The 12,298-nt window shown below is 42.4% G+C and overlaps 1 protein-coding gene across 1 annotated transcript; it reads left to right on the top strand.

Moving 5' to 3' along the window:
• The first annotated feature begins 3,393 nt into the window (after positions 1-3,393).
• LOC126297877 (neuropeptide SIFamide) lies at positions 3,394-11,453 on the top strand. Its single transcript, XM_049989168.1, has 4 exons — positions 3,394-3,449; positions 6,291-6,432; positions 10,598-10,674; positions 11,353-11,453. Exons 2-4 carry the CDS (start codon positions 6,291-6,293, stop codon positions 11,359-11,361), a joined length of 228 nt encoding a protein of 75 aa, XP_049845125.1. The 5' UTR covers positions 3,394-3,449; the 3' UTR covers positions 11,362-11,453.
• Positions 11,454-12,298: the final 845 nt, after the last annotated feature.

Here is a 12,298-nt window from a genome sequence, read left to right as displayed (position 1 = left end):
AAATGCATACTATGGAAAAAGGTCTGTGCAAAAGGTCATAGACTTGAAGTGCGAATATATCCTGATCCATGTGACACGTCGTAGCGTGTCATTTGCCGGCACTTATCTAAGTTTAAATCTCAAAATGTTTGCGGCCTACAACAATCGTTTGGAACGATGATTATGCATTTCCCACGTGCCGTATTCTCTTTAAATACAGCAGTCAACCGCTGGACAGAATTCAGCATCAAGTACGCTGCAACGGTCTTACTTCTTATGTAAACACCCTGTCTCATCAATTTTTATAAATAATTTTATTATTAATATGAAATGAAATGGAACTTCACGAGTTAAGGGTATATGTGATGTTTTTTCAGTTATTATAATGTCGATTAAAGTTTACAAAATACTGATTCGGTTCGGTAGGGTGTCATCAAGCCGTCGATCCTCTCCTGAGGTAAGCTGGTCCACAACGCTTGTAACTGATCCTTGATATCCTGAATAATGACACAGACAGAGCTTAAGTTTCACAAATGTTCCATCCGGGGCACATATGGGGATAATGCTGCAATCGGAGGCCCTCAACAACACTCAGACAGTTCGTGCCATTAGTGGACGAGCATTGTCACGTTGAAAAATAACAACACGACGTACCGTTGTATCACCAGAGTTTCCCCAATCACCACCAGCCGTGATCTGAACTCATACTCGATGGCTCACCACTCAATGTACCCAGGACTAACATCGCTGTGCCTCTCTAAAACATCGGAAGAATGGGACCTCTTTCCAGGTCTAAGCCACCCTCGCCGTCCAGGGAAGTCTGCACTACAGCGATTCATCGCTGGCCACACTGCGAAACTATTTGTTAACATTGAGGCTTCCAGATCACGGCACCTTTCCGAAGGCAGCCGTTTGTATTGTGATGTTAACGGCAACCTACACATGGGACGGTAATTCCCTAGTCGGGCTGCCGTTGGTCTTGACCTTTAGTGTAGGATGGCACAGAATGTTGCACACTGTCCATTACTTGTTCTCGAATGGGGGCGCAGATGTGAAGGGGTTATGATGTGCGTGGTGCACAACACGGCAATCTTGTGATGGTTAAGACGTGGTCGATTAGAACCCTGACGACGAATAATTTGGAAATTTGTGGTACGTTCCAATGGGACCAAACTGCTGAGGTCATGGGTCCCTAGTCTTACACACTATTTAATCTAACTTAAACTAACTTACGCCAAGGACAACACGCACAACCATGCCCGAGGGAGGACTCGAACCTCCGACGGGGGAGACGACGATTATGTCTGCCCTACGTTGCCATGCAATGCAACATTGAGCCCCTGTCATATCTGAATGCCATACAGATCAGGATATTGTACGATTCGACCAGCCGGCCAACTGAAGACCCACAATGACGTCCCTTTATAACTGTGTCAGGTGCTGATAACTCGATCTCAGACGAGTAGGCGGCATCCCCGTGTCCTTCATAGTAATGAATCAACATCTGACGCTGTGCACCCCATTATATACTCTACCAGGCTTAGTAGTAACACTAAAACCGAGAAAAAATAATGCACTCCGGTGGCCGTTCTACATGTCCCAGAGAGTTGTAACTCTAATCATTTATATGCAAGCCGATGGTGTGTATGTTATAAAGTTAAATTTACATCCAGCCATGTCTTTTGGATGCTTCACGTTTTTTGTCAGGTTGTGTATGTACGAGGGTTGCCCAGAAAGCAATGGAACTCGTTTTTTTTCTCAGCCGAAAACAATGCAACGAATGCGAAACGTTACGCATGTATTATTTGAAATGTCCTGATTGAGCGCGCCAAGCTTCCGTCACAACCGACAAGTAGCGTCGCTGCAGGCAGTTTCAAAATGGCGTATGTAGGTGATGTACGTTACAAGAAACGTTCCATCATTGAATTTCTCACTGCAGAGAAAGTAACTACGGGGAATATTCACAAACGCTTGTTCAAAGTCATCAGAAGGCTGTTCGGCGGAGCTCTACGATTTGCAGCGGTCGGGGAGACATCCACGGCTGTCACACCTGACCTAGCCCCTCCGGACTTCCACTTGTTTGGGCCATTAAAGGACCCCATTCGTGGAAGAAATTTTGAAGACGATGAGGAGGTGATTCATACAGTGAAGCACTGGCTCCGCCACTAGGGCAAGGGTTGGTACCGACAGGGCATACACGCCCCTGTTTCGCGCTGAACGAAGGCCGTAGAACGGGATGGAGATTACGTGAAGACCGCTACGGTCGCAGGTTCGAATCCTGCCTCGGGCATGGATGTGTGTGATGTCCCTAGGTTAGTTAGGTTTAAGTAGTTCTAAGTCCTAGGGGACTGATGACCTTCGATGTGAAGTAATGGCTCAGAGCCATTTTTAGATTACGTGGAAAAATAGGGTGTGTAAATAAAACAGCATTCTTTCGAGTGTGTAATTCTCATTATGTTCAATAAAGAACTGTTGAAGAAAAAAATGCAGTGCATTACTTTCTGGGCAATCGTCGTATAATCTTTAGCGAGAAAGAGAACGGTCTGAAAAAAATTAAAATATGTTGTGAAGAAATGAAAAGGAATACAACTAAATAAAAAACTCATGATAAGAAATTGGTCTAATTCTAGTTAAAAAGAGGAGTGATTTTAGAGGACGGTGAAGCCTGCGTAATATTTACATCTGAAGATCTTTTACATTACATTCATTCCATTGGTTGCAGTCCATGGATCCCCGAGAAAGGGTTATCTGTAATAAAGAAAGAGGTCAAGGGTGTAAAGTTTATTTAAGAGCGATACCTTGAAATAACAGATTATGCAATATTTTATTATACTGGTAATATTAATTAAAAAAGAACTCTAAACATTCATATTAAGAGTTTCTGTGGAGATAGGATACAGAAATTGAGAAAATTACCCAACAGAAAGTCCCTTAATTCAATGTAAAACTCCCTAATATTATCCATAAGGCATTTAATATGCTCTGTCAGGTTGCTGAATACGTGTGTAGCCATGTGTCTGTTTCTGTCTATACTTTCGTTAAGTCCTTGAAGTCTTTGTAGAAGCTAGTTTTGGTCATACGGTTATTTACATGCTTTGCGCCATTTTTTGAGCAAAGAAATATTGCTTACGACAAAGGACATGCATGAACATATGTATGAATCTGAAATCAACCTGATAATTTTAGTTTTTCGTAGTGTGTGACTTCAGTTTGTTCCAGCTTTTGTTCACTGTTATCTTTTTTTTTTTTTTCGCAGTGTTGGAGCGATAATGCTTTATCTGCGCCTGCTCCCTGCGGTTGGTCGGCGGGAAAATTGCGCACCCAGGAGGCGCCGAAGGAAATAGTCTCCTATAATCGAATGAAGTGTGCCATCAGCCGGCCTGTATAAAAGCTGGAGGGCTGCGGCCGATGGTCAGTCAACAGCCAGTCTCCGCTGCAAACACCCACCAGCCGACAACTCACCAGCCGTGGTAAGCAGCAGGTTGTCCGACTTCGCTCGAGTCGAACACATTTCAGGATTTCTAACACTTACTGGAAACTTCATCCTTTTCATAGTTTTGTGAGTGTACAGTGATCCAACACCAAGCAGTAGTACATTCTCCTGCTACTGGAGTCTCTGAGTAATAAACTCTTACGCCTCCTTTGAAACTTCGTCTGTTGTGCCTGATATGAAGCATTCAAAGTTATTCGCTCAGGATCACTTGTTGATATGAACTGCCTTTTCTCCTTTAGTACATAAATATACTTCTATATCATGGAAATAGCTAAAAAAAGGAAGGTTAGGGTTTAACGTCCCGTCGACCACGATACTGAGCAAAGCTCTGAGTAGGAAAGGATGGGGGAGGAAATCGGCCACTCCGGCATTTGACTTGAACAATTTAGGGAAATCACGCAAAACCTAAATCTGGATAACAGGACGGCGATTTTTAACCGTCATCTCACCGAATGTGAGTCCAGTATGCTAACCACTGCACCACATCGCTCGGTGAAAGGGCTAATGTCTTCTTGTTGACTTTTCCGTTTTCACTGATATTTTCCACGTCGTGAGTTTCATTTCTGAATCTTTGCCATATGCTACGTAAATATACGAGATAGAGTTCTTCTCTAGCTCTCTGGACAGCTGAAATCGTCATACATTTTCAACAGTATAGATTTTGCTCTGTGAGACAGTAGGTACCCTCAACTACATTAAAATTTTGGACGTATTCAGTCGACGGTTGACGGGAACTCTGTTCCGTTAAATTTCGAAGCTAGCTGCCCTAGTGATCTTCAGATTAGCAATCATCTTAGTGAGCAAAGAAAACCATCAGTTACTAGCTACGAAAAGATAAAATCTAACTGAACCATGTGACGCTCCGCGTAGCCTCTAAAGCTTTTGGACTGATCTGGTCTCACGTTAATAAAATACCTTTCTCTATTTTCTGCAGTATTTGAGATTTACGATCCGTGTTTGGCATGGCGTTGTCCTAGATCGCCAAACTTACGAATTTTGGTACAGGAATTGTTACTGCAGTGAAAATAGAAATCTCTCAGTCTGATGCAGCTGGTACTTGTCGATGACCCGTGGAGACCCAGTGGACGTATGTCTCAAATCTTCCACGATTTTCTCCTATCGTGCTCATTCAGCAGCTACATGTTGCGTTCTGATGTTGGGACAGGCAGCATTACCGAAGGGGAGATCTGTTGCACGTATCACTCAGTACCTGATTCCCTTGCAGTAAAGTTATTACTTTTCAAACTTAATGTTCAACAGCAAATCGCAACAATGTTTGACTCAACCAGCTAGAAATCAGCTGTATGATTCATGGTCGATTCCATGGGAATGATTGTGCCCAATTACCGTGATGTAATCCAGGACGGAAAGAAGATCAGCATCGGTGATACTATTATATGTCTTTTTTATACAGATCTGTAAATAGCAGCCTCAGTTGGATTAATGTTTGTACATGCCTAAGTTATATTGGAATATGTGCTGTTATAATTACGTCGAGTCTGCATGACTACCTATAACACACTGACGATAATTGCACTGTTAGCTGAAATCAAGATTTTCAGTAAAAATAAAGATGTTGACCCTCTTTCTGCTCAGCTGCATGAGTGTTGAAAGAATGATCTGGACATGCGAGCGCAGGGCTGACAAGGTATTATGAAGCACCTTAATCGGTTTCACTGAATCGGAAACTGAAAAAGGTACCAGGCCATTACTATCAGAACATCATTCCCTCGCTCGGTCTCTTAAGCTACTAGAAAGCTACGTAACACTGCAGTGGACGTTTCTGCAGTGTCAAGATAGAACTAAATACTGCGATTTCCAGCCACGAAAGACCGGTAGAAATGTGTGTACTTTTGGAGTGGCTTTTTATATCAGCCAGATGACAAAAACGGAAAGATTTTGAAATGTAGAACATTTTGGCCACTGAAACATGTCTCTAACTAAATGACAGTATCACTTTTAATGACGTGGCTCCACTAATTGTCTTGTAACTCCGAGACTTTGTAAAAACACTGATGTCATTAATGTGTCCTTTAAGTGACTAGGGATTCATTTTTGCAGAAAGTTCCTCCACTTACATTAACATCCATAGTGTTCAAACCACAGCGAATTTCATGGCAGAGGGTACTTCCAATTGTAGCTCATGTTAGGGTTTCTTCCTGGTCCATTAGGGTATCGAGCGTGACAAGAATGACAGCTTGAACGCCTCTGTGTGCACGATGATTAGTCTAATCTCATTTTCGTGGTCCCTACGGAAGCGCTACGCTTGATCTGTAGTATATTCCTAAATTCCTCACGTAATACTGGTACCTGAAACTTTGAAAGCAGAGTTTCACGGTATACTTGGCGTCTACCTTTATGTGTCTGCCATTTCAGTTTTCTCAGCATTCTCTGAGGCCAAACAAACCTGTCACCGTTCATGCCCTCTTCTTTTTATACGTTTAATATTTCTTCTTCGTCGTACTTGACGTGGGTCCCACACATTTGAGCAATATTCTAGGATAAAGCACACGAATATTTTGTAAGCAATCTCCTTTGCCTACTGACTACATTATTTACCCATTATGTTGCCAATTAATCTAAGCCAGCCACTTGCTATGAATATGACTGAGCCTATGTGATCATTTCATTTCCCATATCCAGAAATTGCTAATCAAAAGTATTTGTATGACTCGACTGATGCCAATTGTGACTCAATAGTCAGTTTTAGAGTGCTGCTAAGAAAACTGGGACGTGCATATTGTTTTTGCGCTCTGTCTCACTTTTATGTTGAATCAAGTACAGAGAGCCGGGAGCTGGAGCCCTGTATGTGTTTCAGATGCAGAGTGCAGTGTACAGCCGACTGTTGGTGGCCGTTGTGGTGGCGCTTTTGGTGTTTGCGGGCACAGCCTCCGCCGCCGCAGCAACTTTCCGCAGACCACCTTTCAACGGCAGCATCTTCGGCAAGAGAAACTCCGTTGGTCAGTAATAATTTCTAACACGTACCTTTCCCCAAACCTGCTAGTCCGTGAGCATAAAGAATCGTTCGCTGGGATCTAACTTCGTAACTAGCCAGTGATAACATTCCATTGAAACAAAGGCAATCGAAAGTAGCGCAAGGCACGTGAAGGAGGGGTGTAACGAAGTACGAAGGAAAGTCTAGGAGCCTAATAAAGAATAAATTTTTGTAAGCAGTTGTTTTATCTCGAAGTTTGCTTAGCTCGAGGGATTAGGAACATGACTTTGATGAAATGGAGTGGCGTTGGTCGTCGATGGTAAAAGAAAGTTTGTGGGTAGAGATGGGTGCGATTTTCTTGCAAACCAAGCAAATACCTCGAAAGTCATACGTCATTCTAATGGAAAAAAATTGCTTGATATGGTGATAGCGCTTTGACTGACGTCAAAATGAAAAGAAAAGCTAGCACCAAAAGTACATGATCGGTCTTTCAGAGTGTGATAACCAACACTGATAGACACCACAAGAGGAAGTCGGTATTACAGGAACTCACGCAGAAAGGAGAAGACCGCTTGAAGGTTGATTGTAGCAGTTTTAGACGACAATGCTCAACGAATTTTCTTTGCTTCACTTCGTCAATTTGATCCGGAGGCAAGGAACAAAGATTAAGTTTTAACGTCCCACCCACTACGAGTCATTACAAACGGAGCAAACGCTCAGATTGGGGCAGGAAATCGGCCGCCTCCTGGTATTTTCCCTAAGCGTGTTAGAGAGAACACGAGAACCATGAATCTGGATGGCTGGATGGGGATTTGAACCGACGTCCTAACGAATGCGGATCTAGTGTGTGCCCACGTGCCACCTCGTTAGGTAATTTGAGCCGGAACCTCTTATGTTTGTGTACATGTAGTTCAAGAAAAGGCTACTATCTACATATCATCCTCCTTTAGCCCTCAGAGTCTGTAGGGCGGACGTGATGTCAATTTTTGTGTGCCGAGGCCTTTCTTCGCAGAGCTCTGCAATTATTAGAAAAGATAGCAGGAATCTAACTCGAATCTGTTCAATTTTTGTAATGGATGATAACTATCAGTTGTCAGAATGGAACCCACTTTTACATTTGGTTCTCAGCGATTTAAAAGAAAAGACTGGCTGTTGCAAAATTCTATAGCTACAGGTGACTGGCGGAAAGCTTTTTATATGAGTCCATCACTCATAGAATGCAATTACTTTCCTGCCACGATCTGAAACATGTCTCAGACTACAGACTTCGAGGATCATAATCTAGAGACGGTTCGTAAACCAGCAGTCAATTGCTGTTGAGAGATACTGAGACACGTTTTGACCCCGCTGCGCGGAAATAAGTAAACCGTGACACGGTGGAGCAACGTTACAGACGTGTACACTTTCCAGTCACATTAAAGTGACCATGCATGAAAAATCTGAATAATCAAATTTTGCAGCGCGAGACGTGCATGGAGAGAGTCAGTAATGTTCTGAAAGGTACCGATTGGGATTCGTAGCAATATCGACTTCAGTGTCGTGGCCAACTGCGCTAGATTTCTCGGTTCAGGAGCCACGGTGTGAACATCCCGATCGAGACGGACCCACAGATTTTCGATTGAGTTTAAAGCCACGGAGTGTTGTGGGCAGGGGAGTACGATTAACTCATCCCGGAATGTAGGGGTGGACATGGCCCCAAGGATAGATGCATACATGTGTTGACCGAGTCTGCCCTCCAGAATGACAAGATCACCCACGGAATGCCACAAAAACATTCCACAGACAACAACGCCCCGTCCTCCAGTATGGACCCTTGCGACAATTGTTGCAGGGTGTTTGCTTTCAGACGTTTCACGCCGTTCGCGCCAATGGCCATCTATCCGATGGAGCATAAAACTCAATGGACGACCAGTTGCGGTATTACCGTGCAAATTCCAGCCTTCCTCGCCACTGAACAGCAGTCAGTATGGGTGCTTGAGCCAGACGCCTACTGCGGAGGCAGATACGCAGCAATGTTCGCTGAACGGTCGTTGAGGAAACACGTTTGGTAGCCACTTAGTTTATCTGGGTGTTCAGTTGCACGTCTACACATCTCTGCAGCTGTCAATCACCACTGTCATCTATGGCCCTAGGTGCACCACAGTTGCCTCAGAACGGTTTTGGATAATACCATTCTGCCATGCACGATATACTTTCACCACTGCGACAACAGAGCAGTTTATAAGTGTGACTAGCCGTTTCGGAAATAAATTTCACCATTGGCCCGAAAGCCAATGAACATGCCCTTTTGGACGTCAGATAAATCACTCCGTTCGCGCATTACGACAAAAACTGTACTGTTTTCCGCGACCCTCCGACACGGTTTATATACTCTCCACAGCTAGTGCTACTATAGCGACTCATGAAGATGTAGAAGATCGTATTTGGTAGCTTAGATAAAAGACAAGTGCTGTCTAGTATTAGAGCAGGACATGATAGGAGAGATAATGCTAAGGTAATTTCTGTAACAAGCTGACAGAACCCAGGCTTGAAGTCAGATAAGGTAGGTATAGTCATCCTCTCAGGAACGCTTTATTTTTGTTGGAAAGCTGTGAAGTCCACGCCGGTGGTTTGTTGCTGTAGATTTCAGGGAAAATGGGAACGCAGCGAAACAACACTGAAACTTTGTCGAAACTTTCTAGAATTATTCCATAAAAAATTGCTAAATTTTGCAGCGGCCTGTGTTGATGAAACTGTTTCACGAAAAAAAAGTAGCCGTCTTAGGGACTCAGCAGACGATTATCTGCGCCGACAAATGGTTGTGTACAACATCAAACCAACCGAAATGCTAAACCTTTACTCTAAATGTATTCGTAAAACATCAAGTCTTAGAGTGCCACACGACGCAGGAGGTATAGTCTAGATGTTTAGTTATCTGAGATCTGAAAAATTCCTATGCTACCTAAGGTGAAACTTAGGTCGGTGCACAGTTTAAGACAGAAAAAAAATAAAAAAGAGAATTTGTTCATTAATGGTAGCATTAGTTTCTAACGCCATTTTTCTTCTATTAAAACAGCGTATGCCTTACATACTATGCAACTGTATAACTGACTTGTAGATCGGCACAGCATGTGGCTTGGTAGATCCATGGAAATGGAAATGCCGTGTGGCTAGGGCCTCCCGTCGGGTAGACCGTTCGCCTGGTGCAAGTCTGTCGAGTTGAAGCCACTTCGGCGACTTGCGTGTCGATGGGGATGAAATGATGATGATAAGGACACTACAACACCCAGCCCCTGAGCGGAGAAAATCTCCGACCCAGCCGGGAATCGAATCCGGGCCGTTAGGTATGACACTCCGTCGCGCTGACCACCTAGCTACCAGGGGCGGACGGTAGATCAATGAGTAAGTGTGACACTACAAAGCTTCAGTACTCAACCTTCAGTCGGTCCTACGATTTTTTTCTGGCAGTAGTGGATTCTTTTCCCCCTAGCGAAGTTCTGCATAGGTGAAAAATGCTAAGTTACGTTGTGGTTTCGAGCCCACTTTAAACAGTAATTCCGTCAACAACTGCCTGTGTATGTCAGTTCAGACTTGAATAGGATCATGCCTAGTTATGCCACGAACCGCCCTTTGAGTTGAAGATAGCTTTACCTTTTTACAACACTGTATCCCTTCTCGGCTACCCTGATGAATTTCTTCTAAATACTACAGTCCTTTATAAAAGGCTACGATAAGCAGTTACTGCCAAATGAAATGTTAGTGAACATTCGAATCGTAAACAGGCACACTGACGATAAAAAGCAGTTTCCTTTTATTTTTCTAACTTTGGCAGTGAGCTCACGTAGTCGCAAGAGTTGGCAGAGTCATAAATTTGAGGCGTGCAAAACTGTGAATATTAACTTCTATTGAATTTCAGTACCAACTATAACGATTATACTTACTTCAGTATAGAGGCTGACACTTCAGAACGTTTCCTTTGCCTTGTGCATTGTAACATGCAGCCTGCATTTTCTGCTTAGTTCATTACAGGATTTATACTAAGAATTATTGAATGCCGAATCGAGTATCTATGAATGAAGTTCAAAAGGAGCACTTAGTGGAGTTGCAAATTCTCATTCGAAAGAAGTGTGTGACGTACATTTAGATCGGTGCTCTTTTTTTGCCACCGTAATGGACAGAGTGAACTGATAATACGTGTCTGTCTTTCGCAGAATACACTGGCAGTTCAACAGCCGTGTCTGCCGTGTGTGAGATTGCAGCAGAAGCCTGCGCAGCTTGGCTGAACAACGTAAGTAAATCAGATAACACACCATTCTTGACAAAGTTCGATATGACATAGTAAAACTCAATATATTTTTCTCTGCGATGATCAGAATTTGTTGAAGCTCAGTGCGACACTATAGTTTTAGACATTCGATCGTATCGGAGCGTGTAGTAATCAGACATAAATTTTTGAAAACATTCGTAGCAGTTTTAATTTTTCACTGTGATTTTATGTTATCATGGCAGTTTATAAAAATAGTCTCATAATTCTCTCAAGGACAATTGCGCCCTATGGTCAAATAGAAGCCAACAAGTTGCCACTAGCTACGTAGTTAGAAATACTTTTGTATTGTCAGATATTAGACGTTCTTCTTTACTGTGTATCCCACAAGTTAACGGGCACTATAAAAGTGTTTTTTAATTCTTCACATTTTACATAGTACATTTATTGTCTTTTGTGTAATACCTCTGTTGCTTGTAATTTATACATATTGCACAAATATGGACTGATAAATTGGTATTGTCATTATTATTGTTTTTTTTTTTTGCTGATTTATTTTCGGTATAGGCAAACAGATGCAACATCCATTCGATGTATAAGTACAGTTTCATAAAACATGTTTTATCTCTTCGACAAACACTACTATAATGATTAAGAGAAAAAAATGTGCTACTTTAACATTAAATTTCTCTTTTATTTCAGGAAAAGTGAGGATGCCACACCGGACTGCGTGACTAATGTTTAGCTATGTAATCTGAAATTATAGTACTGCAAATAAACTGCTTTCTGCATAGTGAAGATAAGCGTTTTTTAACTACCCTGATGAAATACATCTTTCCCTTGTTCTCCTATCATACCCACGTAGAGGTTTTAACAGTGTTTTAGAAGTAACTGGATGAGATTAAAACACAAAGTTCACATGAGAACTGCAGGCAGTTGCAGTGGTTCTATGATGCAAAATAATGGATGTTAAAGAACTATAGCGAAAGCTACAGAATATCTGTAGTACACACACACACACACACACACACACACACACACACACACAGACAGACAGAGTGACACAACAGCAGTAAGACGATTTATGTATCAAAAAGCGTTTATGTTATAGTTTTACTGAATTCCTTGGGAATGCAGTTATTGTTCATGTACTCGAAACTCATCCCATGCTATTCTTCTTGTCCATTGGCAGGACTGTATAATGAAAAACCAGCAGTCGTCTCTCAACCACAACACGAGTGAGATATGATGATGTTTGGTTTGTGGGCCGCTCAACTCAGAGGTCATCGGCACCCGTACAAAGTCCCAATTTTTTCACAGTCCAGTTTTGTACACAGTCCAATCTATTCACTGCCACGAATTATGATGATGTGAAATGATGAGGACAACACAAACATCCAGTCCCCGGGCAGAGAAAATCCCCAACTCTGTTCTAAAATGGTACGTTATTATAGATATCTGCCTCATACACAAAAAGTCTAAGATTATTATTAATATTAACCACAAGGTCATTAAGGGCTAAGTAATTTGATGGAGCTGCATACATAACTTGAAGTGTCAAACAATGATGGTGTTTCTAAGCGCCGAACACCATGTATGAGCAGCAATTAGTGCACCTAGGGGTACAACAGACCTTTACTACCACTTA

Source organism: Schistocerca gregaria, chromosome X, assembly GCF_023897955.1.
Source record: "Schistocerca gregaria isolate iqSchGreg1 chromosome X, iqSchGreg1.2, whole genome shotgun sequence".
In the NCBI taxonomy this organism is placed as follows: Eukaryota; Metazoa; Arthropoda; class Insecta; order Orthoptera; family Acrididae; genus Schistocerca; species Schistocerca gregaria.
This window is presented reverse-complemented; position numbering and strand designations above follow the sequence as displayed.